The following is a 26,247-nucleotide window of genomic DNA, read 5'->3' on the forward strand; positions in this document are numbered from 1 at the left end:
CTTATAAAGCATCAAAAATTGCTGAGTTGTGTACAGTTTTCTGGTTCGGAACAGTGTTCCAAGCTTTTGAGAAGCAGCCTTTGCAATTCCAGCAACGTGATTGTGCCAAGACATATTGGTGTCCATTTCACACCCCCAACAAACTTATCGGGGCAGAAAGAGGAATCGTCTGACATGCCATTATTATATCCGGTTTGGAGACATTTATTTTCTTGGAAAAACCGATGGCTGGGTTTTCGTGGCATTGAATTGAACCTGGTCACTTCCGTCCTAATTCGAAATCATCTCTAGATCCTCATTAAGATATGCAACCTCCTGCTGCTGATGAAGGACACCAAATGGAAACCAAATAGAATGACGAGCAATATATTGGATTCTTGGTTTTTTCTAATGAGTTTTTGATATATAATAAAGAGAGGGATGGAGACAATATGCATCCTTTGGGAACATCAGCGTTGATGGTAAAAGAATTTGAGAGATATTCATCAACGGCCACTTGTAGGAAACGTTCTTTTAGGAAGCTGGAGAGTTATACACAAAATCCGACAAGCCATATCATTGAAGTTTGGCCAGCAAACCCTCATGTCACACACGGTCAAATGCCTTAGAAATATCAAACGCAACAAGTCTGGACTCTCCATTTTTCTCGATTACGTTATTCCAAATATGGGTCGCCTGTTGATCTTTGTTTTCGAAAGCAATATTGATGATCGCTCAAGATGTTGAAGCTTTCCAAATATTCAAGAACAAGAAAAAAAAATCTGTTCAAAATCTGTTTTTCCGTTAATCCGAAAACTTCTTCTTTGTACCATCAGGACCAAACTTCTTGTTGGTATTAAGCTGTTTCAGAATTCGCTAGACAACTAGACGTTGTCGAAAAGTAATTTCTGGTTTTGTGTGGATTCTAGTGTGGGAATAGTCGGTTAGAATAATTCATGAAACTCGTACTCTCATGTGACCGAGATTAAGCTGAAAATTTTTTGTCAAAAAAATTATCCTATCAAACTTGTCTATTTCTAGTCATGTGTGTCGAAATAACCAATGAAACCATCATTACACTGATAACTACCCATGGATAGTTTTCACGGGTAGTTATCACTTATGTCATGACATTGCTAAGCAACCAACACAATAAAGTTGTTTGACATTTCAGTAATTCAATTTATTTCGAAAATGTCACTTCCTCGCTTTGGTGTTCAAAATGATGCGGCAATTGACAAAATCATTGAAGAAAATACACCAAAAAATACTGTCAATAGTAAAAAATACACTTGGAAAATATTTATGGAGTTTTGTGACGCCAGAAAATATGAATTGGATGGAAATCGTACTCTCGAAGAGCTTGCATTAATACTCAAGGATTGGGCGATTAATATGAGAAAAAAGGATAGCACAGAGTTTAAGGAGGCTACTGTTAAAACCGTATGGAATATAACAAGCAAATTATTACAAGAAAAGTATTACAAGGAGTATAATATCATGCTAGACCCCTTTAAAAGTGTTGCATTCAAACAAGCGCGGAATGCACGCGACGCAGCACGAAGAAATTTACAAACAGATCCCACTAAACGCAAAACAAGCTCAGTACCATTAACTTCAAATTAAAGGAGTAAAATTATAAACTTTTGGGATGAAAATACCCCTATAGGACTCCTACGCAAATTTTATCACATAGCAGCGGTGGAATTGGCTTGGAGAGGTGGTGAAGGTGCTGCTTGCTTAGTTGATTATTTTCATATCGAAAAGGACAACAATGGATCTTCAACTAATAGGATAGAATATAATCCAATTTTCAGTAAAACCTGCCAAGGGGGTTCAAAGAACTGCGCCTCTAGCAAATGGTTAGTTCAAAATAGTGATAACAATGCTTGTCCTGTCAGATTATTCATTAAATTATTATCAAAACGAGGCACAAATATCAAGACAAATAGACTATTTTTAAGGCCAAATCGTCACTGGAAGACAGGAAGCGATAACTGGTATGACAATATGCCTCTGGGTAGAAATATAATCAACGGATGGACGAAATCTTCTGCTGAAGCAATTGGCTTGGATACGAAACAGAGGAAAATAACCAATCACTCTAATAGAGCAACTGCAGTCAGTCAACTAGCTAAGAGTGGAGTTCAAGAACAGCAATTGTTGAAAATTACTGGGCACAATAATGGAAATTCCATAAAACCTTATTTGAATATTGATCAGGAACATCATAACCAAATAATCAATAGTATGCGTGGAAACACCTATGCAGTAACCGAGGCAAATACAGCAAGATCAACGGAATATCATTATACGAATTGTTCTTTTAATAACTGTGTGTTCAATAAATAATTTTGTTCGAATTGCAAAAAATTTTCTCACCGAATATCCCTCGAACATTGATAAATAACTCATAATTTTATCACAACTTCCTCAAGCACGTTATTTTAGGTAACATCCCTCCGCCTTCGGCGTCGGGATGTTACCAAATAACGTGCTTTCGAAAACTGTGATAAAATTATTTCGTTAGTTATCAATGTCCTTGGGATATTATAGCTGACAATTGTGTCGTCCTTCGCCTAGCAAACCACGTAGCTATGTGATGCTACGACAATTTCTTGATTTTTGTTACTGGTGTACGCAGCGTCACGGTGTGACAAAATAACGAATTTCTTTCAAAATAATTTTTCGATTACTTTCAATCGAAAGGAAAAAAATTTAAAAATCAAAGGTTAACAAGTTTTTCTGAAAATTTCCACAGATTCACAAGGGGGAAGAGTTGGACTTGAAGTTCGCAAAGGACATCCTGGGCACCGAAGAACTCGAACCCAACGGAGAATGGCAATTGGTATCCCAGTCAGCGGTGAAGAATGCAGGAAAGTACAAATGTTGTCCGAATGAGACTTACCCGTCGATTGAAATTAGCATGAACATCAAACGACTGTCTAGCAGTCACGCTGCAAGTTTTGTTGTTCCCACTTTAGGCGAGTATTAAATGACTATTTTATTATGTAACACTTTATTGAGAGATTTTCATGAAATTGTTCACGAAACTTTATAATGACACATGTTCACTCTACAGGCCATTTCTTTCATCATGTGGTAACATTGCTATATAAATCAGGAATGGAATTGTATTTCGTGTGAACATTTTTATTTGTAAAAATTCTACAATATTAAAATTCTTTTAATATTGTAGAATTACCTACTCGTCAAGTATATACAAGAAGATCCTGCTGTCTTGAGGTACAATAACTTTAATAAAAACCACTCTGAGTGAACATGAACATAACATTACAATAAGAAAACATTTGCACAACTGTGAATATTTTTGTTTGAATATTTTTAAAATTATTTTAATAGAAAACCATCTTCAACGTGCCGAGTACGAGGAGGAAAGAAAAAAAGATTTTTAAACAGATTGTTTCCATTTTTTTTGGTAATATTGCATTTAATGTTCCCTTACTATTGCTGCATTATGGGGAGGAAAATATTATATTTCATGGCGGATATCCAGTGGTAATTCATCTAAGTAGCAATCGAATAGAAAATAAAGATACATTTCAATATTCAAATGATCATCGTAAAAGAAAGGACCAAGTATGTTTTTCCCACACTTCCCAACTAAACATTTATTCCGAACCATTCTTGGAAATTGGTTTCCCTATATAAATGTTCATTTGTACTATTCCACCTACAATGAATATTTATGTTAAACCAACCATTGTTGGTGAATTTTGATTCGTCCGTCCATACTATTGTTTTACAAAAATTTCCAACTTCCCTATTTCTTCGTCTTAACCACTTTGCAAATCGTACTCTCCTTCTGCAATCCCTTTCATTGAGGTGATGAACTTTGGCGTATCCTGTAGTATTTATATTTGTTCTTTTAAAAATAGTTCTGGTGATTTTACAGAAATCCCCATTTCGTGGACAATTTCTCGTAAAGAACAATCTTGATTAGCATACTTTTTGTAACTGGCCAATCCAAAATAAAAAAACATGTTTTCACGATTTCACTGTGTAAATTTTTATGTGGTAATATTTGCTTACCCATAACATTTATTTGATTCCTCACACTTTCAGTAACCATATATTTTCTTGTTTTCTTTCTGTCAAATGCACCATAGTCCCTCAAATTTCTTTCTACTCGTCTAAACATTTGGATGTTCGGAAAACGACAATTCGGGTATAGCTCAACATACATATTCCTTACCAAAAGAGGATTTCTATTTGATTTTGCATAACTGAATAGCATATCAGTCCTTTCATTAATTGAATACATCTTTCGACTTTTGACAATCATACCTTTTTCACGTAAAAATAATAGATGAATTGATTTTTCTTCTAGAAAATGTGATACATACATAATCGACAAAGTTGTGAGTCCCCAAAGAGGCCAAGACTTGTAGGTGGCGCCCTTTGGAAGTGCCAAACTAACTAAATTTGAATTTCTGATATCAAAAAGTCCCCAAATACGAATTTTTGTTCAAATATTGACATCATTTTGAAATTTTTCACGAGAAAACAAAATAAAAATGAGTTTTCAATAACCTGTACATACAAAATTAAGGCCGTGCGGACCCATGTTTATATGAACTTTGTATCTTATGAATAACTGAGAAAGCTCCGTGTAAAATTTTGGACACCCTGTATACATAACATCCTAGATGTCTAGGTGCAGTTGTTTCATACACTTTTTTAAGTTTTCAAAGAAATTAAGCCCTTCGCTGTTTTCAGTAACAGAACTGCATTAATCATTTTCAAATTTTCAGCTGGTGTTATTCTTACATTCATTTTCCTATCAATGTCTCCGGTAAACAAAGACAGATTGACTCTTTGCTACGTGTGTTTCATCGGACAATTCATCAACTCTCAATTCCTATCCTGGCAGCTTCCGTTACATGGTGAAAAGATACCACTTATCAGTAAGTACGATGAATTTCTGAGACAAAATTTCGATAAAATGTGATAAAAAAATATACAAAATAAAAGAAACTCAAAAAAAAAAATTATATTTATTTTGTGAACAAAGAACATTTCAGTGAAAAAAATATTGTTTTAGCTTTTACCACATTGTTCGCCAGATGTGACATTTATATCTATAATAGTATCTTTGAGTTTGAATTTGCCTTCGTCAGTACCAATACCTCAAAGTGTTCATCACTTAAATTTTTTCTCTTTGGCGTATCAATCATAGCTGCAAAAGAGAAAAGTCTTTCTATTGGTGCTGACGAAGGTAAGCATGTATTATACTTGAGTGATACTTTTTTTAATATTGGGTATTCATGTAATACTTGTAAATTCGTTATTTTGTTTTACAGATATCTCAATAATTCCAACTGAATTTTCATAGTTTCATTGCTACTTTCACTGGTACTTTCAGTATCCTGTTCGTTCATAGTACTACTACAGCCTACAGTGCCTACTTCTTGGTTATCTTAGGAATCCGTGAAATAAAAAAAAACGTCCACATTTTGGTCCCCGCTTTCATCTGATTCGTTGTAAGATTCATATTCCATCTGTTCTTTTGCAACATTTATTATACATTTTTAATATCTTCCAAAGATTTTTTGGATTTTTCACAATGTTATACCACTTTACTTTAAATTTGGGAAGCAGAACTGCTGCTATAATTGGATCTTCCCATTTCAAATTTAAAATTTCATCAAAACGAGTATTCAAACTTTTTATGCACATTTTTGCTCAACCCCGTAAACGGAAGAAAACAAGCCCCAAGTGGGGTCTACTGCACATTTTTGATATATGAAGTACTCTAATAACTCATTTTTCGAGGTGGCAAAGTGCTAAAATTGTATTTCACCGTTTTTGAAGATGCCCGACAAAATGCGACAAGTTACGCCTGCATAAAATGGGGCTGTTTGGTGTGGTTCTCATTCATCGAATAATTTAAAAGTATCCGAAGATCGAAAAAAGTATTCGGTATTCGGATACTTTGGCCACGGATACGGATACTGAATACAAAATTTGAAAAATATCCGAATACATGTATTCGGATACAATATCCGGAATACAGAAGTATTCGGATACTACCCAACTCTGCCATAGGTGCCACTGATTAACATAGTACATACTCGTAAGGCTGGTAACTCTTTGGGTAGACATATAGGGTCTTCCAACAGGGACTTCATAACTTTGACAATTGATAATGGCCGTCTTGTTGAAACTACATCTGTCAAATTAGTTGTCATTAATTCAGTCTATTTTGCCAAATCACAATTGACGGATTTAGCGTTCAACAATACGTGCAAATAATGAAATTGTTTGATCAAAATGGGTGTTCTGTTCGGGTAACGTACCGTGCGCTTCGCTTATTTTACCGAAGGATTAGTTGCAATGTGGCAGATGAATTTTAGTCCACTGGTTCAGTAAACGATCAACCAACACCCTCACGTCGACGAAACGCAAAATCTGGCGAAAACATCACCGCTGTCTGTGAGAGTATGCAGGAAAGCAGTCGATTTCGCGTCGATCACAAGATTTACATAGGAAGTACTCCAAGGAATGTTATAACTAGAATCTCCAAACATATAAGAAGTTTTGAATTGAACAAACTATGGAATTGGTCTCCAGAAAATAAAGGACATGAATTGAAACTGCAGACGAAGGCCGTTTTTGCTCGAGAAAGTTCAAATTGTAGGGCACCCACTTTTCGAGCTTTTTGACCTTTTTAACACTTTTCAAACCATGAAAAACCCCATGAGAGATGACGCCCAGTCCTTCTCTCATCCCATGCACCATTTGTAGTGGGTCAGTCTCCACCAGGACCTCAAATCCTCGTCCTGTAGGTCGACCACATCGGGGCTCATCTTCGATGCTAAAATCGAAATTTCATAAATCAACGTCGAATATTGTGTTCATTATTTGCCAAATGTCTATTCATTTTTCGGGCTGTTTCGGCAGCGTTTTGGTTCAATTTGAATTCGTAGAAAAAAGATGTGGATGTAAAATATTGGGAAGTGGAGGTACAAATACACATGATATTGAAAAGGACAAAACTTTTGAGACAACCTAATAGTTCAATGTTCATGTGAAAGTAGTTGTTTAGAAAAAGGTTGCTCTTCCAGTTCATATCCGACAATAACTTATATGCAAGAAGAAAGCTGAAAAGATTTTTTCTCATAAATATTTCGTCGTTTTCTACGACAAAACGATGAAATTTCGAAGGTTTTCTTTAATGTTGGACTATTCATCTAAAATTCGTTCCAATTATTGTGGAAACATTATAAACTCGATAGTTTGTTGCAATTTAAGGATAAATAACTTATTTGGATTTGTTTCTACTGAAAGCGACAAAATTTCATCATATTATTGAGTAACTAGTGTAGACTTTCTTATTTTTCACATAATTCATCCAAATCTTTCACAAAATGATGAAACAACAAGGATTTTTCTTTTATTTTGTGATATTCATTTCACATTCGTTCCCAATATTGTGAAAACCTTGTAAACTCGATATTTTGTAACAATTTTTGAATGAGTATCTGATTTCAATTAATAATAGTCGTAGAAAAAGTATAGTCTGCAACACATGTCTGAAAACCTTCAATCTTCTACAATCTGCACTCTTATACAGCTCATGTAACGCTCATCACCCTTACATCAGATTTCAGGCACTTATTACAAAAAATACTTTTTTGTTTCTAGTTACTTTTTCGAGAGACTCTCTGCTGTTGACTGTATTTGCAATACTTTTTACCGTAGTATTCAGAACCTTAATGCAGAAAAAGGTCGCTCCTCCAACCTGGATTTCAAGCATAGTTTCGGTTGTGATTTCCTGCAGACCTGGACAGTTGATACTTTTGAGCGACTATTCCACAAGAGTGAGTTTTTTCATAGGAAAAAAGTTTGATGCAAACCTGTACTAGCATTTATTGCTTTCTAGATTCATTTGAATTGGAGGATGGAAAACACCTTCTGAAGTTTATTAAGTTGATAGGCTCAGGCACCGCTCTTACAGCGCCTTAAAGATTTTCCTGTAGTGCTTGTGTTTCATCCTTAAAAAAATAACTTTCTACTTCGCTATATATATTGTTTAAGGAAGAGAAAATTGATGCACAAAAAATAAGAAAAATACAAAAGAAAAAATAAATTTATATAACAGCTATTATTTTCCAAATAGTTATGATTGTGTATTTGATCCACAGGGTGTTGCGTCTGCCAAAGGAGAAGAAGACGGTGCTACGATAGTCCCGACCGAGACCAACTCCACCAACCAAGATTGGGAGTTATTTGCAAAAATTCTGGACAAGTTGTTTCTTTATACTTACATCATTGTTTATTTAGTGATGATACTTTCTTTCTTGCCATAAAAATAAATATTATTGTATCAAAAATTTTGCTGTGTCAAATAAAACAACTTTTTGGGAAAGAAAAGTTTTGGCTTTCTACCTATCCATCTTTATATCTCTCCTAAAAGTATACCTCTTTCAATTTAGAATTTATTTTATTCTGCTATCGTTAGATTTGTCACCTACGAATATACCAAGCTTATCAAAAATACTGCCATTGAGAAAATGATTCTGATGTTGCTTATGTTGCTTTTTCCAAACAGAGCTGTTTTTCTACTGGTACAAACGGACATCGTACTGTCAAAAATATGGATTTCTAAAGGATTCTCCGAACTTTTTGAAACTACATTTTCAAAAGAAGTTTTTTCATAACAAATCACAAGAAATCACCTCATGAAATCGGAAACAGTTAGGTTAGGTTAGGTCTGAATTGAGTGGGTCTATTCGACTCGTCACCGCAACCCCCAAGGGTTTATTGTGGCTTACACCTATTCACACTCGGCAAATAAACCCAGCTTCTTAACGAAGCCGATTAGTTTGTATGATGAGTGGCCTTTCAGGTCAGATGGTAAAAGTACGGCTCTGCTGAACTCACCTGATTCGGTCCCCAGCGGCGCAGGCACAAAGTATATGCTCTGCTGTTTCATCATTTTTCGAACAGAGGCGACACACACTGTCTTCCGACAGTCCAAGTGTCTGCAAATGATGCCTGTTAGATATCCCTACTGTAGTCCAACAGCTGATTAAGATTTTTCAAAATCCCAAATCAAACTTAAAAATCATTTACATCATCATTATATATATATATATATATATATATATATATATATATATATATATATATATATATATATATATATATATATATAAATGAAACAATTAGTAGACACAACACTCCAAAAGTGGGACAAACCGCGGACACGTGTTTCTCGCTGTTGGCCTCATCAGCGCGGTGCAGCCAAGTGTAAAGATGGGCAACACTTGTTTGCCGACAGCAGGTAACAACACAAACGAACGGAGTCAACAACAGGAGCCAACCGCACATTTGTGGTTCCAGTTAGAAGACCTAGAATTTCCAGGCTACATCTAACATGACCACGTAGGCAGCTAGACGTAGATGTAGCCTTATCATAAACATTGAAACTCTTCAGATTAGTGTCTATCATTAAACAACTGAAGTGTCTCTTAGTGAACGCTGCTGTCAGTGGACCCCGTGTTGTCGCTACTCCTAATAGAGAAATCAGAGTCCCCTAAAACGATTCAACAAAATTCTCTTTTCTCAATGTCTTTTCCTCCTATTTTTGTTTAAGATTTATTATTCTTATTTGTATCATTTTATAGAACGGATGAGACACTATGGCTAATATTGCATTATTTGCTGCAAAAACTTTTGATACCTGACATCTAACGTATTCTACAAACACTTTATTGTGTGATTTTCACTAGATAGTTTTACAAAAACGCAACACGTGTTTCGCCATACAATAGCTTCCTCGGGCGTGTCTTAATAACTAATTCTACACATTAAATGCTATATATACCTTATTCTACAATTTGAGGTACCTGAATTTCAAGTACCTGATTTTTTACCTAAGTTTGCAATGAATTTAATTACCTGAGCTTACGTTCCATTTTTCACATTTGAAAAAATATTCAGTAACGGAAAGTTATTCAATTCTAATTGATCATTCAGTAAATTACCCGAATTCCTGAATCTATTGATTTCTGAACATTCTAGAAGATTGAGTTTCAAACTCTTCTCTTTTAAATGTAACACATCGTATTCCTGATTGAACTCATGTCCTTCTGCTAATAGGTGGTTTGCATATGTGGAATTGGTCTTTCTATTTAGAAAACTGCTTCTATGCTCTTTAATTCTTTGGGAAAATGTTCTTCCAGTTTGGCCAATATACAGTTTTGGACAAGAGCCACAAGTCAGCTTATATACTCCTGATCTATCCAACAACGAAGTTTATTAAAAACAATAAAAACAAAAATAAACAATAAAGACAAAACTTCGTTGTTGGATAGATCAGGAGTATATAAGCTGACTTGTGGCTCTTGTCCAAAACTGTATATTGGCCAAACTGGAAGAACATTTTCCCAAAGAATTAAAGAGCATAGAAGCAGTTTTATAAATAGAAAGACCAATTCAACATTTGCAAACCACCTATTAGCAGAAGGACATGAGTTCAATCAGGAATACGATGTGTTACATTTAGAAGAGAAGAGTTTGAAACTCAATCTTCTAGAATGTTTAAAAATCAATAGATTCAGGAATTCGGGTAATTTACTGAATGATCAATTAGAATTGAATAACTCTTCCGTTACTGAATATTTTTTCAAATGTGTAAAATGGAACATAAGCTCAGGTAATTAAATTCATCACAAACTTAGGTAAAAAATCAGGTACTTGAATTTAAAATATGTTTCACATGCTTTTGACGATCTAAAAAATGCCTCGTAATGCAGCGTTTCTTACAAAAGCTGTTTTTCATCTTGCTTGTTTAAAATCGATACTAGAAATTGAATGCAATGTGTGCGAAGCGTATCTTTCATGTAAGTAATCACTGCATTGATAATTACTAAATAGATTTTAGCAAAAAGGTCTGTATCTCAATATGAGATAAAAAATGAATACTAAAAGGTATTTTAGATCTATGATGAATCTTGTAGCTTTATTTCTGAAATAAGTCACATCTGTGGAAATATTTAAGCTAACATATTTCACGATTATTGAATAATACCTAGTTTCAAACCTTTTGCTCACCCTGTAGGATGAAACAAAATCCTGTTTAAGTTTATCACGGGAAGTGTAGCGAGAGGTGAACCAAACCACAAATCTTTCGGTTATTCCAGGGCAAAAATAACGACACAACCAAGTAAAAGATTTATTTCTCTAAGCCTACAATAAATATTTCAATAAGTTATTCCAGTGCTGAGAAGTATTACATAAAGTTACGAAATAACTGCTTAAAAATAACGATACAAAAATATTTTTCGAAATGATGTAATAAAATACTGTACAAAGGAGATAACAAACAAGGATAGAGGTGTAAACAAAATAAAGCTATAGTTTTGTAACAAAAAATAAGAATAAATAAATACTAAGTACAATTCGTTTTATTTTTAAGTCATTTTCCGTAGATTTGACAGTTATTTTTGGTACCATCTAAGCTGGGCTCACAGCTAGTTTGAAGTACAATTTTCCAGGACATATTTGAATGAAAATAATTTGTTAGATACAAATAAAATGCTCAAGTTTTTTTCAGAATTCAAATCCTTTGTCAAATACAAATACTTTCATCATGTACAATTATTCTATTGCTAACAACACGATAATACAGGATCCGTACCAGATGAAACATGGTTTGTATTAAGTTTCAAACGAAGACGATTGTGGATACTAATAATCGAAACGTCGTGAAGTAACTTGGCTCGGAATCTTTTAATTTTTGATTTTCATTTCTTGTTAATGATGTTTAATTTTTGAGTTCGTATTAATATTTCACTTTTTGATTGGTGCTTGTAATTTATTTCATTGTAATGTCAGTTCCCTTTTCTAGTATAATTGTTATTTTTCAGCTTATCTTTTTAATTTTTTATAGATTATGACTATCCTTAATAATAATAAATTTATTTTTTTTATCATAGCTTCACGGTTACCAAAAGTATTTTTGAATACTTTTTTCTAAGGCGAATAAAAAGTTGTTTTATAGAGAATTTCGTTATCTGTACTGATGTCAGAATTAATAATGAAATTTAGACTTATTCAAAGAGCACACTTCAATGTGAGATTTCTACTTGAAAGTTTAGAAAATAGCGACATGTGTTTCGCTATATGATAGCATCTTCAAGCGTCACAATACTGTATAGTAAAAACAATATTTTTGGGAATTTGACATTTTGAATGGTAATTTCAGAAGAGAATTTGAAAAAAATATGTAGGTAATTAAATATTCTCACGTGACTACAAACGAATTTCACTAGCTCGACACTGAAGTTTCATATGCTTGAAAAATTCTTTATTTAGAGAAATATAACCCTATTTTTTTCAATAAACAAAAAATACTAATTACATATAGTTGATTTTTTCCGTACGGGGAAAAACTTTTTCCAAATTTGATGTGTTTCAGACCTACAAACATTCTCGCCATTTTTCAATCATTACACCAGGAATGATGCTGAAACACCCAAAACATCTGTAGTTTGAAGGATTTGAACGACAAACAAAATAATTGTGTGTATTGCACAAGTGTACACAAAATAAGAATCAATTTTGGGTTTTATTTTGTGAGTGAAAAAGTTTGGAAAACGAGCATAGCGAGTTGAGCAATTCCACGAACAAAATAAAACTTACTTTCAATACAAATATCATTCAAAGTTTTTTGTACAACTGTCCTGTTTTCATAATAAAATATATAAATTTAATATTTCTATAAAAACACATTTTGACATATCTTATCAGTTAACTATTTCCATGTTATCGCATTTGCTGTGAAGTAGCCGTGTCAGGTGACGCCGAGTCACCTGGTTACCAACAAACAGTATTGTTTATGGCTCACGCGTTTTATTTAAAGTCACATTTAAAGTTCTTGCTGGTGTTTAATCTGTATAATACATTTGTAACATGATTTACATTCTGTTTGTTGCTATTTGGTTGAAAAAATCGTGTTAAAAATATTTATTTAGGTTAACTAATTATCAACTCAATTTTTTTATGAAATATTTGTACACCAAAAATCCATATGTTTCCTGGAAAACTATTTTTTCTTTTTGGCCAAACTTCTACAAAGTTTTGTTTAATGAATTTTCAATATCAGTGATAAGGGTTTAATAGTTTCACGTCAGTTTGAGTATGTTTGTTTCGACCATTAAAAATTGTTGTAGACTGACAGGGAACTGCAATAAAAAACAAACTTTGCCTCTGAACACAGTTCAATGAGGTTTTGTTTTTTGCAAGAACCAAGAAAAAAAAGTAACCTACGCCTCTGGTACCGTCAAAACGAGTACTCTATTCATTATCCCGCAGAAGCTAATAATCGTAACTGGTACTGTCATAAATTCGGTACCGCACGTACTTGATATTTATCGTGGATTGCACGAAAACGAGATAGAGCAGAAAAAGTTATCAATCACTTTTATTGAGGCAGCGATGTCGCATTCGTATTCATCTGTTTTTTTTGGTTATCGTACAACAGGTCAAAATCCACGTTTACACATTCCAGTGCATCCGTATGCACTATATGGTAATCCTCGATTGTGTTATAGCCCAGGAGACAGAGTGAAGAATATTACTGAAACGAAAATCGAAATAATTATTCTCTCATCTGGAGTGAACACCAAAAAAAAATGAAAGGAAATAGGAGTTGAAATTCTCTTACGCATCTTCCATCAATCCCCACGCTCACAGCACAAAACATAATATTCTCAACGAAACAATAGTACACCATTCTTGAGGAGCATCATTATTATTATTATTTTTACCTAAAAAGTTGGGCTAGTCGAACCCTGTCCTTGAAACTCCGATCCATTCGGAGGGTACGCTGGTATCATCGACCATAAACCACTCCTCACACCGTAAGCTGATCATTGGATCCGAGAATAGTGTGCCTTGTGTATATACAATGAGTCAGCCTTTCGCAATTTTCCTGCCAAGACTTCGGACTCAATGTGGCAAGTCGGCCTTGAGATTCGAGAGTATAGAGGGCATCATTCCATTAATGATTTCAACAATATCTTCTCACCTTGATGTTTGAGGAGGGTGGGGAATGGATAGTTCCAACAAGTTCGGCACTGCTCATTCTCCAAAACGGGTTCAATATCATTCGGAGCATAAGGCAACACAGGTCAATAAAGTAGGAGTGCCGAAGGTGGTTGTAAATCTGAGCAATCTGAGACCGCATATGCTGGACATGCCGACAGGAAATGCATAGAGGTCTCAGACGCTTCGCATCGGACCCTGCACCAGGTGCCAGGGACTTGTACAGCCATCAAGCGACTAGAATATACTAAAATGTTGAGGCACCATCCTAGCAGGGTATGATGAACCAGTTTCCTACTCCAGCCCACTCAGCCTGAGGAAAGTGAAGGTCTGGTATTTTGATAAGTAGAGGTATTCAAGGTTTTTGAAAAATACCCGGCTTATCGCTGTGTTGTTGCATCAGCGAAGTGATCTCTGCAGTTTTCATGAGGGCCTTTTGCACCAATTGGGTGATAGAGTTGTGGTCACCTGGTTCCGTGGCGAAAGCTACACCAAGTTGTATTAGGGATCCCGTGGGTTGGGCTCCCTATCTAGCGCTTCCCCAGGTGGTGGATGGGGGAACAGCCAAGGGAATTGGGACCCTGTCCGGGAAGCCAATGTGGCCTTACGGATAGGTTCAACGGACTCTTGGTCAGTGACAGAAATAAGTAGGGTGAGGAGAACTAAAACTCCCCAAAAGCCTTCGCGAAACATGCCACCGTGGATGAGCCTACCCAAGCTAAGATGTAAGGAGTCGTGCCGACAACTGAATGGCCGCAGGGTGATATGCGGTTACGAATGATCCCCTTGGGGAACCGGGCGAAACCTCATTGTAATCAGCCTACCTCTGGTAATTCGGGGCTCTGCCAGAGGTGACCAACTCTTCTCTTGCTACTCGTGAGAACACACATGAATGAAACAACAGAAACAACAAAAATCAATTCCGAGGCTGGACAGAGGTGCTCACCTCAATCTAAGACGGTGGCTGGAGATGAACAGAAATTTCCACCCCAATCTACCGCTTAGAGGCTGGACATAACAGATCACCTCCAACAGCAAGGGCACTTCCTGTGGCGGACGCCAAGAGCTCCGCTTTGAATAAAGGCAAGGAACCGGCTGCCTCTGCAAGAAAACTCCTTCACTTGTGCACCTCCACGGAGGGAACCCCAAAAACGTTGAATAAGCCACGCAACGACATTAATATCGCTGCACCTTCTAAAACCTTCGCGGACGACACCGTGAGACACCTCAAGGTTGAAAGAGAGTGTGTGTGTTCGGCGAGTCTTGGTCTTCACCTGCCAATATTGAGGAGATGTCTCTTAGTGAGGTGTTCTGTCAGTGGCAGAAATAAGTAGGGTGAGGAGAACTAAAACTCCCCAGAAGCCTCCGCAAAACATGCCACTGTGGACGAGCCTACCCAAGCTGAGGTATAAGGAGTCGTGCCGACAACTGAATGGTCGCAGGGTGATATGCGGTTACGAACAATCCCCTTGGGGAACCGGGCGAAACCTCATTGTAATCAGCCTACCTCTAGTGATGTGGGACTCTGCCAGAGATGACCAACTCTTTCATTGCTACTCGTGGGAACCCACATGAATGAAACATGAAACAAAGACAAAAACAGAAACAATAGAAACAGAAACCAATACCGAGATTGGACAGAAGTTCTCACCCCAATCTATAGTGGCTGGGGATGAACAGAAATGTCCACCCCAATCTTCCGCTCGGAATGAGGCTGGATATAGCAGATCACCTCGTGATGTAATACAAATTCTAAGGTGTAAGAGCATTTGCGGCGCCGAGGCCAAAACGAGAAATAGAGCGGAAGAGGCATGATTAGTAGCAACTATAAGTGCACCCTCCTCCTCTCCCATTTCACCTCCAACAGCGAGGGCACTTCTTACGGCAGGCGCCAAGAGCTCCGCCTTGAATAAAGGCAAGGAACCGGCTGCTCCTGCAGGAAAGCTCCCTCACTTGTGCACCTCTACGGAGGAAACCCCAGTAAGGTTGAAGAAGTCGCGCAACGACAGTAATGTCGCTGCACCTTCTGAAACTTTCGCGGAGGCCGCCGTGAGACACCTCAAGGTTACCAAAGAGAGTGTATGTTTGGCGAGTCTTGGCCTACACCTGCCGATATAAAGGAGATGTCTCCTAGTGATCTGTCCACCTTCCTGGAAAGGACAGGATGGACGATGACCTAGGAGGACAACTCCTCGGGAGGATGTACAATGGGTCACATACGGCCGAAGCGCTGTGGGCCTACATTCAACCTCCCTACTCTACAGATTCAGATACAGAACTATTAGGATTATTGTAATCGAAAAACCTTTCTATGGAGCCTGAACGATATAAGGCCTTAGCATCATTACTTGGGTTGGAGTAATAGGTAAAGTTTTGTGCGGACTCCTGAGCTATAATCGCGACCTGCCCTGTTTTTCTTATGTCACTCAACAAATTCACAGATGCATACCTGTGCAATCGTACGAACTTTATGATTATTCCCATGACATTCTCTCTAAACTCCGTCGATTCACTTAAACGAGTCGTTTCGGTGCCCGGCACGTCCACCATGTTGTTTTTCGTCTGGGCCATGATAATTCCGATGCAGATTCGCTAATTTATTTGTTTACCTTCGAAACGGAATTGCGCAGGTACGCCTCAAACTGCACCTGCTTCAGTGCCAGAGATGACGGTTGCAGATTTTTCTGATAAGTCTCGACTTGCGATTGCGACGAGAAAAAAACATTTTTTGGAGTGCGGGGCAGGGCGGGGCAGGATGAAAATAGTCAGGAAGGGAAGAAAATATTGAATGGAATTAGGATAAATTAGGGGATGCTGGGGGTTGATTTTCAGGCATGCAAAGCATAAAAACGTTTTTTAAAGATTTTCGGAAAAATTATGAATTTTATCGATAACAGTGAAAGTTGTGGAGAATAAAAAAACTATGATTTTTGTATGAGCATAACCTGAAAATTTTCGAGAAAAACATAAAAAATCATCTTTTTCGTTTATGTTTTTTCTTTCATACAAATATGTTTCGAATTCAGTGAAACATTGGATTTCAACCTACTAGATAATTTGTGATTTTTTTAACTCAAAATTGAAATTTTTTGGTTATTCATGAATTTTTTTTTCGAAATATGAAAATCATTTCAATCGAAAATTGAAACCTCAAAATATGATTTCTTCAATATTTGAAACGTTTTTTAGTTGTAATATCAGCTTCAAGATGGTAAAATAAGGTTTTACTAGAGCCGCATTTTTGAAAAATTCGAGAAACTGAAAATAAGGTTTTTGATCCACTTGAAATAAAATAGTGAAAATATTTTGAACTCTGAATGATGCAATTCAATACTGAAACACTGATTTTCTCTAAAATGTATAATATTTCTTTATATCAGGTCGAAAGACCGATTTTTGATAATTTTTGAAATTCGGTTTCCAGAAAGTCAAAAACAAAACTGTATTTATTATTTTTTCTAAGCAACTAATACGAATCAACGTCAATATAAATTAGTCCAGGGTACCTGAAAATGTAAAGTCTTCTACCAGTCTTATTCTGTTTAAAAGGAATTTTTTCAACCATTTAAGAAACCATTAAGTTGATAGTAAATTATTATGTATTTTTTGTATTTTTAATTCTATTAACAACTATTAGGAGGTATTTTTTATTACTGTGTTTATATGTATATTATTGTTCAACATTATTATCTTTGTCGTATATTAGGATGTATCCCTATTTGAAATAAATTATTATTATAGTGCATAATTAATCTGTGAGAAATTCCCAATAAATTTTCATAACGTACCGATACACTGACAAAATATAATAATAATATTTAATTATACTATCATCATATATTATATAATTATATTGTGTATTCTTAACATTTATACAACAGATAATGAACTTCAATTCAACTATGTTGTGAAAATAATTGTTCAAAGATGATCCATCTGGCAAGATGTTTGATATACATCGCGTTGTTTTTTCAACTCATGAATTGGAGTTCAAGAAATTGAAACAAATAACATTCAGAATCTTTTAAAAAATGAAGAAATGTGGAGATCAGAATTTCAATTTGAGAAAGAAAGCAGAAACTTTTTCATTACCAATTTGAATTCTGTTTTTTGATTTATTCCCAGTTTATTTGGGAGATTATTATAAATTTAATGACTGAATGAAATTTAGATTTCTCCCAAAATTTTGAGAATATGATGTAACCAGTAGTTTTTTTGCTTGTCTTGTATTTGGTATTTATGGTATTTATTTGATTGAAATTCAAATTCGAATGTTTATGTTTTTTTCAAACAAATTTTCAATAGAAAAATGGACTGAATATCTAAAAGATCACATGGTATATAATTTGACATTTTATTATTTTCTTCTGCAGTCTTCTGAGAGGATTTTTCATTGATGAATTATCAGCTCCCCAAATTGAAATTGAATGTTATGGATTCGAATACAATAAACATTAAAGACATTTCAACGGAATGAAATTTATAACCCTAAATAATATTCCTGAAATTGGTCCGATTTTCTCTCTTAACATTAATGACAATTTAATCCGGAGGTTACCAATATAATGTCATCAATCATGTTATTGTGAATTTCTTCGGTATGACTGTTCGAAAAAGAGACAGACTTTTCTTTGATAGATTGTCGTTTTTTTCAAAAAATGTTGGGATACTCCGTTAAATCTAACGTTCATAAGTATATTATATTGACCTCGCTTTGTCTGTCACTATCTTCAAATTTATATATTTCTAGTAAATAATGTCGAACGACCTTATCACTCAAAAAGTGTCCCAGCTCGTGATTGATCTAAAAATACGCGCCTATATTTTTAGTTCGAAAATGAGCTGCCAAAGCAAACTTCATAACTGAATGAGGAGATTACATGTAATTGCAGTTTCTGGCTGGAATCCAACTGAAGCGACATCTACAGGGTGGCGCTGCCACATAAAAACAATGTACAAAAATTAATCTCTGTTAAAGGTTGTAAAACATTAATTAATTGTATATTTCTAATATGTCAGTGAATAGAAAACTCGTTTTGTCGATTCCATATGAACAATATTTTTTAAACAAAATCATAAATATATATTTGGAGCACTTACTTATAAAAGCATATTTTATATTTTTGAAATCAAAGCAGGGAAAAATCGAATTTATCAAATTTGGTTTCCGTTTGCACATCCTCGAAAGTAATACTTTAGAAAAAGAAGTCAGAAGTAGGTACTCAAATATTTTCTTCGTACAACCGTTGTTAAAAAAATATGGTTTTCATTTGTTTCAATAAACTGTGGGTTCAAGTCTCACTGACGGATGACATATTTTGATTTTAGAATTAAATAAAAAACAGTAACAGGAAGTATTTTAGAATGATTTTAGGTTGATTTCTGTTACGGAATTTATGTATATTACCCTCATTTGGAATATCATTCACAAATTAATCTCATTTCGAAATATTACTGATATGTTATATGAAAAGAACGGTATTCTTATCACGAGAAATGGTAATTCGAATGATTTACGATAAATTTCATCAGTCTCACGAAAAATGATAACATTTTCAGCTCGTTAAATAACATACTAATATTGGGATAACATTTTAATCTTGTTTTTTCAACATTCCAGAGATTTGACAAAATTTTTGTAATAGGTGATTAATCGATATATTTTCTAATATCTGTTTAATTTTTTGTTGTATTGTCAAGATTCAGATTATAATGCCTAATTCGAGGCACTATAATTCAATTTTATATTTTTATAATGTACTCAAATTAAGCAATTCTTTTGATTCATGTTTATTTTTTCATTCTCTATAATTTAGGTGACAAACACTTTTTCCAGAATTCCGAAAAGACTAAAGAATATATTTTTGTTGAGCCCCAAACAATTGAGACTTTTACAAAGTTCCGATTAGTGAATTTTTGAAAAAAATTAAATTAAATTCATGTACAATAAAAGTACACAGTTTCGACAACATGTTTCAGTCTGCATTTTCTTTTGGTTTGGTACATAATCAGCTTTCATTATTTTCTCAAAGGGATATGAGAGGCTTAAATGCATTCATTACTAGAATAGCATCTATATTGATGTATTTGATTCATCCTTATATTCTTTAAAAAATCAACTTATTGACCTACTATGAAGAAACTGCTATCGATTATTATTAATGATTGATATTATCATATTCTTGGTATTTTGTATTATTGTTTGATTGCTTATTTTTTTCCCACACTATTTATATGCTTATTGTAAAATGGCAAGTTCCTAAATGAATGAATAAATAAATAAATAAGTATTAAGCCCCTATTCTTTTTTTCAGTAAAACCGTTGTTCATATTGTTCCGTCTAGATAAATTAGTGCCTGATTATACATATTTTATACTAATGAACAAAACAATATAGTTGAATTGAATCAGGCAAAAAATAGTGATTGGTAATTCATACCATTTAATGAAAATTTTGACAAACATAAATTTGAATTGAAATGGCATTTTTGTTTTATGAATACTGGAAAAAACCTTCAGACAAGAAATTTCGTTGTTATTTGTTCAAACTATGCCACATAAATGAGAAAAAAGCAAGAAATTTTGGTTTTAGGACAAAAAATTGTTCTTATATTTTCCATAAAGAAATAACCTATTTCTTTTGCTGTTTCATTTACTGTTTGGTTCAATCACTTTTATCTATATCACCACTTTCCGGGTAAATCATTTACAAAACTAAACCCTATTTACCTGAGAAAATCATCATATTTGATTTGGAGAAAAAATAAAAAATGAAAGTGATATTTAAGAAAACTGAAAGAGAAGTACAGATTAGAATTAGTGGTTTTTAATGGCAAAAACATGTAGAATTGAGTGAATTATAATGAGTTTCAATTACCCATAAATGAACAACCACAACACTTTTTTGTTCCATTTTTGAAAAATGCGAAAGATTCAAACTGCAAAATGAATTAGTGTTAGGAATCACACGTTGAAAGGTAAGACCTCGTTAATTCTTAGCTCGCACAAGTTTAGTCATCTGAGGGTTGTCGTTCGTAGGGGTGTGACAGCTGGTTAACGAAAAAACAGATTTTAGTACAGATTTTTTTTCTCATGTAACATACTTTCGAGTGGGGATGGATGCATTATAAACGCATCACCCTGTACGAGTATTATTTTAACCTACTCGCGCTCTAAATATAATGTTAGGGGAACGTCGAAAGGAAGAGATAAATTTCTCGAATTTACGATGTTTTCAATGCGTACACGAAAATAGACAAATCTCGTCAAATTCCTCAGCGCTGTTCAATATTTATGTGGGGAATAGGATAGGAGAATCTCGATGGAAATGTTCCGGTTCGATTCAGACTGATTTGTTTATGGGGAGCGGTTGATTACGTAAACCCATTCATGATCTGATGAGGGAGGAACAACGTGATGAGACGAAAAACTGATACTTTTTTTTAGTTCGATCAATATAGATGTGATGATACTGCCTAAATGTGCGAGAATGCAGAAGGGCCACATATTTTGAATTTTTGTTTCTTGGAAATTACGAGTTCAAAATTCGAAATTTTGACTTCAATTTCAAAATTAAGACTATTCTAGAAATTTCGATTTTAATTTTGAAATTTCGACTTTAATCTCAGAATGTCGACTTTAGACTCGAAATTTCGACTTTGAACTCGAAATTGCGACTTTGAACTTGAAATTACCACTGTAAACTCGAAATTAAGAATCCATTCTCAAAATTTCGACTCGGAACTCAAAATTTTGACACCAAATTCAAAATTTCGAACATTAAGTCAAAATTACGATTTTAAACTCGAAATTTCGACTCAAAATTGCGACTTTAAACTCGAAATTATGACTTTGAACTTGAAATTATAACTTCAAACTCGAAATTTCGACTATATTCTCCAAATTTAGACTCTGAACTCAAAATTCGCATCAATTTCGACTTCATGCTCAAAATTTAGACTCTGAACTCAAAATTTTCACATCAAATTTGAAATTTCTACCGTTAACTCGAAATTACGACTTTAAACTCGAAATTTCGACTGAAATGGCGACTTTGAACCCGAAATCATGACTTTGAACTTGAAATTACGACTTCAAACTTGATATTCCAACTCTATTCTCAAAATTTAGACTCTGAACACAAAAATTCTGACATCAAATTTGAAATTTTGACCGTTAACTCGAAATTACGACTTTAAACTCGAAATTTCGACTGAAATGGCGACTTTGAACTCGAAATTATGACTTTGAACTTAAAATTACGACGTAAAACTCAAAATTTCGACTCTATCCTCAAAATTTAGACTCTGAACTCAAAATTTCGACATAAAATTTGAAATTTCGACCGTTAACTCGAAATTACGATTTTAAATTCGAAATTACGATTTTAAACTCAAAATTTCGACTCTGATCCCGAAATTTCGACTTCAAACTCGAAATCCCGACTTCAAATTCGAAATTTCGACTTTGGATCCGAAATTATGACTTCAAACTCAAAATTTCGACTTTGATCTCGAAATTTTGACTTCCATCTCAAAATTTCAACTCTGCTTCGAGATTTTGACTTTAATCTAAACATTTTTACTCTGCTTCGAAATTTCGACTTTAAACTCGAAATTTCAAATTTAATCTCAAAATTTAGACTCTGAACACAAAGTTTCGATATAAATTTTGAAATTTCGACCGTTAACTCGAGAATACGATTTCAAACTTGAAATTTCGACTCGAAATGACGACTTTAAATTCGAACTTTGAACTCGAAATTACGACTTTGAACCTGAAATTACGACTTCAAACTCGAAATTTCGACTCTATTCTCATAATTTAGACTCCAAACTCAAAATTTCAACTTCAAACTGGAAAATTTGACTGTTTCTTGAAATTACGACTTTGAATTCGAAATTTCGACTCTGATCTCGAAATTTTGACTGTGAAATCCAAGTTACGACTCGCATTTTGAAAGTTCAACTTTAATGTCAAAATTTTGACTTCAAATTCGAACTTTCGACTGTTAAATCAAAATTACGACTTTGAACTCGAAATGTCGACTCTGATCCCGAAGTTTCGACTTCAAATTCGAAATTCCGACTTCAAATTCGAAATTTCGACTTCAAATTCGAAATTTCGACTTTGGATCCGAAATTATGACTTCAAACTCAAAATTTCGACTTTGATCCCGAGATTTCGACTTTAATCTCAAAATTCCAACCCAATCTCGAAATTTTAATTCTGCTTTGGAATTTCGACTTCAAACTCTAAATTTCAACTTCAATCTCAAAATTACGAGTTCAAAGTTGGAAAATCGCGGATAATCTCGAAATTTCGAGTTTAAAATTGAAACTTCGACATTAAAGTGGAAATTTCGCCTTCAAAGTCGAAATTCAGAGAATGAAGTCGTAGTTTCGAGTAAGGGCGATGATATCTCTTCTTACGAAGACGCCATGTATGTGATCGACCGAGAACGAAATAAAATTTTGAAATATTCGTCTCTCCCAACTATCTACACAGTAGGTGGGGTTTTGCACACGAAATGGAGCTGTTTCTAGTTAACTATCTTTCTCTTAGACGAAGATTTCATACATGCACTCGAACCTGCTGCTGGATAAACAAGAAGCATCTGCGAGACTCACCTCTGTGACGTATCTTGCTAAAATATATGTCGGGTATAATTCAATATCCAGCGAGGTATTAGCCAGGGAAGTAGTTGTTTTCCGCTAGGCATTTACCAGAACCTGATTCCCATATCTTGATGTGTACTCAGTATTCTCCAGATATCTTGATGCCTCAACTTTTACACATCTTTCCTAACCCGTATGTTATTCCATACTACATATTTTTTCCGAATTTATATCTGTCATATCATGATTGTCAATATCGCCCACATGAGCAAAAAACTAAACAGGGCCAAGAACTCAACCTTGTGGATCTCTTATCTCGGAGCGTGGATGTTTGTATCAATTATTCTTCAAATAAAATGAATTACAATAACGTTTATTCGAAATCAGACTATTCGCTCTTCAGATTTGGGTTATTGTAGGAATGGATAGATAAAATACAGTAGAGGTAGGAAACCGTAATTTTTTTAAATCAAAAGTGAATGTTTGTCATGATACTTATTACAGCTTCCCAGAAAAATTATAAACCATTTTCTAAAATATGAATTCCTTCCACCGAGATAGTCATCCTAACCTAGAAATCCTGGTGTACTTCAAGTTATACCAAAAACAATCTGTCTATCTATGATTCTAATACTGTTCCTAAGAGATTCCGTGGATTACCACTACATATAATGAAATTACTTAGTGTCCTCTTTCGCTAGTACTATCCATTAAGAACAATCAACCAACAAAATATATTATATTGATATAAGTGATATCTAAACGAACACAATCTTACGGGCGTGGGCGCTGGAACAAACCACCAAAAATTCTGGTTTTTGAAAAAAAAAACCGATTGGTTTGTCCAGTCCCCTTTTCAAAAATCGACACCTGCAAAACTGTTTTCGTGACGAGCGACAGATCACGAAATTCGTTAATTTGGAACGGTCGCTTCGAATTTGCTAACATTTAAACTAGAATTTTCTAACCTCACAATTATTTTTTCGATATTCTCTAATATTCAGATTGTTATTTTTCTTTGGCTTATGATTTCCTAAATACTAGTCAGATATTGTAGATCAAATCTTCGTCAGCTTAGGCTGTAACAAAACAGAAAATACAATTTAATAATTTGAATTCTATGATGGGAAATGACAAGTGACAGAGTTTTGGTTTCAAACTGACTGATATTTTCGAGTTCTCTGAATCGTCCGTAGTCGATAAGATATCTCAAACGGATATCTTAGTTGCAGGCAATGTTGTAAAAGAACGGGCAATTCAAGATCAATCCAAATTATGTCAGAGGAATTTTACACACATCAAACAACAAATCTGTACAAACTATAGTATAACAATTTTCAACTGAAGGTAACTCATACACAAATTGAACTGAGAGCTAAGCAACGATGTTAAATGTTAGAACTAAATTCTTACCGGGGTCATTTTTATTGTCTATGCATCACCATTGTAAATAATTGAAAAGTAAGATGATTCCATAAAATTTGCCCCCCCCGTAACAAGATAGCTTCTGCATATAGATAGGATGAACGAGCGAACAGGCGAACCAGTTCGTTAAATACTTTGAAACATCGGTAAACTGATCAACACTTCGCAGGTCTATTATATTTGCGTCTTTGAAATGTCATTACTATTCATACGGTTTCTTCATTATCAAGCGTCCTTATCTGCAGGGGCGTAGTGTGTTCTGTTTCTTGTGAAGGTTTTTTTGTTTTGTATTTAATAAATATATTTTATTATATTTATTGAATATACTGTTTTTATTTATTAACTTCAAAATATAAGATAGAGTTGGCCGATACTTGTTTTTCAAAATACATTATCATAGATTTTCATCATATTCACACTTTATTGTGAGATAATTAGTTGACCTAGTCATTAAACACAGGTATAAATGTTCGTTAAACTCAGGTATAACTGTCATTAATTAGTTCCTAGAATATTATTAGTTTCTAGGTAGATAGTAATATTTCAAAAAGTGTATTTGTTAGTGAACACGCTTGAAAAAGCTACTGTGCAGCGAAACACGTGTTGTGGATTTGTTAATCTGTTCTAGTGAAAATCTCACAATAAAGTGTTTTTCAAAATACATCAACTTTAAAATAGTTTTTGAGGTAAGTAAACAACTGACAAATAGCTGAATAATATGATTGAATTTTATTATTTTTATAGTATCAAGATGGATGCCGTAGCAGGTCTAAGTAATGTACGAAGAAAGCGGAAGTTTATGTCGTTAGAAGAAAAACAGATTGTCTGTAGAGTGTACGAAAATTTAAAAAATACACTCCGTACAGTGGAAGCTGTACGGGAATATCCGTGTCGACAATTGTACGCATTGTACGTGAGAAAAAGGTGACTGGGATTGTGCAAGCTCCAAAAGTACATTGTCGTGGTAGAAAAAAAATTGAATTTGACGAGTACCAGAAAAATTTTGTACGCTATACTATTCTTTCTTTCTTTTTTGAGAATAAAGCGCCAACCCTCGAATCCATTAGGACAAAGGTAATGGATAATGATCTCATTCCAAAAATGAGCAAAGAGAAGTTGAGGAAAATAATAAAAGAAGATTTAAAATTTA

The 26,247-nt window shown here is 34.4% G+C and overlaps 2 protein-coding genes across 4 annotated transcripts in view; one reads left to right on the forward strand and one right to left on the reverse strand.

Annotated features, from left to right (window-relative positions):
- Positions 1-8,376, forward strand: part of nAChRa9 (nicotinic acetylcholine receptor alpha 9 subunit) — a 29,984-nt gene extending 21,608 nt beyond the window's left edge. For 2 of the 3 annotated variants that reach the window (XM_023161681.2, XM_023161679.2), the window contains exons 6-9: positions 2,741-2,963; positions 4,755-4,907; positions 7,648-7,823; positions 8,148-8,376. In XM_023161681.2, the coding sequence (XP_023017449.1) occupies positions 2,741-2,963; positions 4,755-4,907; positions 7,648-7,823; positions 8,148-8,312 (717 nt within the window). In that variant the 3' untranslated portion in view covers positions 8,313-8,376. The remainder of the gene's footprint in view (positions 1-2,740; positions 2,964-4,754; positions 4,908-7,647; positions 7,824-8,147) is intronic. The other variant, XM_074180861.1, reaches the window with a different exon arrangement.
- Positions 8,377-11,168: 2,792 nt separating this feature from the next.
- Positions 11,169-26,247, reverse strand: part of Fs (Follistatin) — a 136,239-nt gene continuing 121,160 nt past the window's right edge. Inside the window, exon 7 of the mRNA XM_074181381.1 lies at positions 11,169-24,751. Coding sequence (XP_074037482.1) covers positions 24,731-24,751 — 21 coding nt within the window. The 3' untranslated portion in view covers positions 11,169-24,730. The remainder of the gene's footprint in view (positions 24,752-26,247) is intronic.

This window comes from Leptinotarsa decemlineata, unplaced genomic scaffold, assembly GCF_025532065.1.
Source record: "Leptinotarsa decemlineata unplaced genomic scaffold, Ldec_3_MD MMD2_tig00026307_RagTag_RagTag, whole genome shotgun sequence".
Classification (NCBI taxonomy): domain Eukaryota; kingdom Metazoa; phylum Arthropoda; class Insecta; order Coleoptera; family Chrysomelidae; genus Leptinotarsa; species Leptinotarsa decemlineata.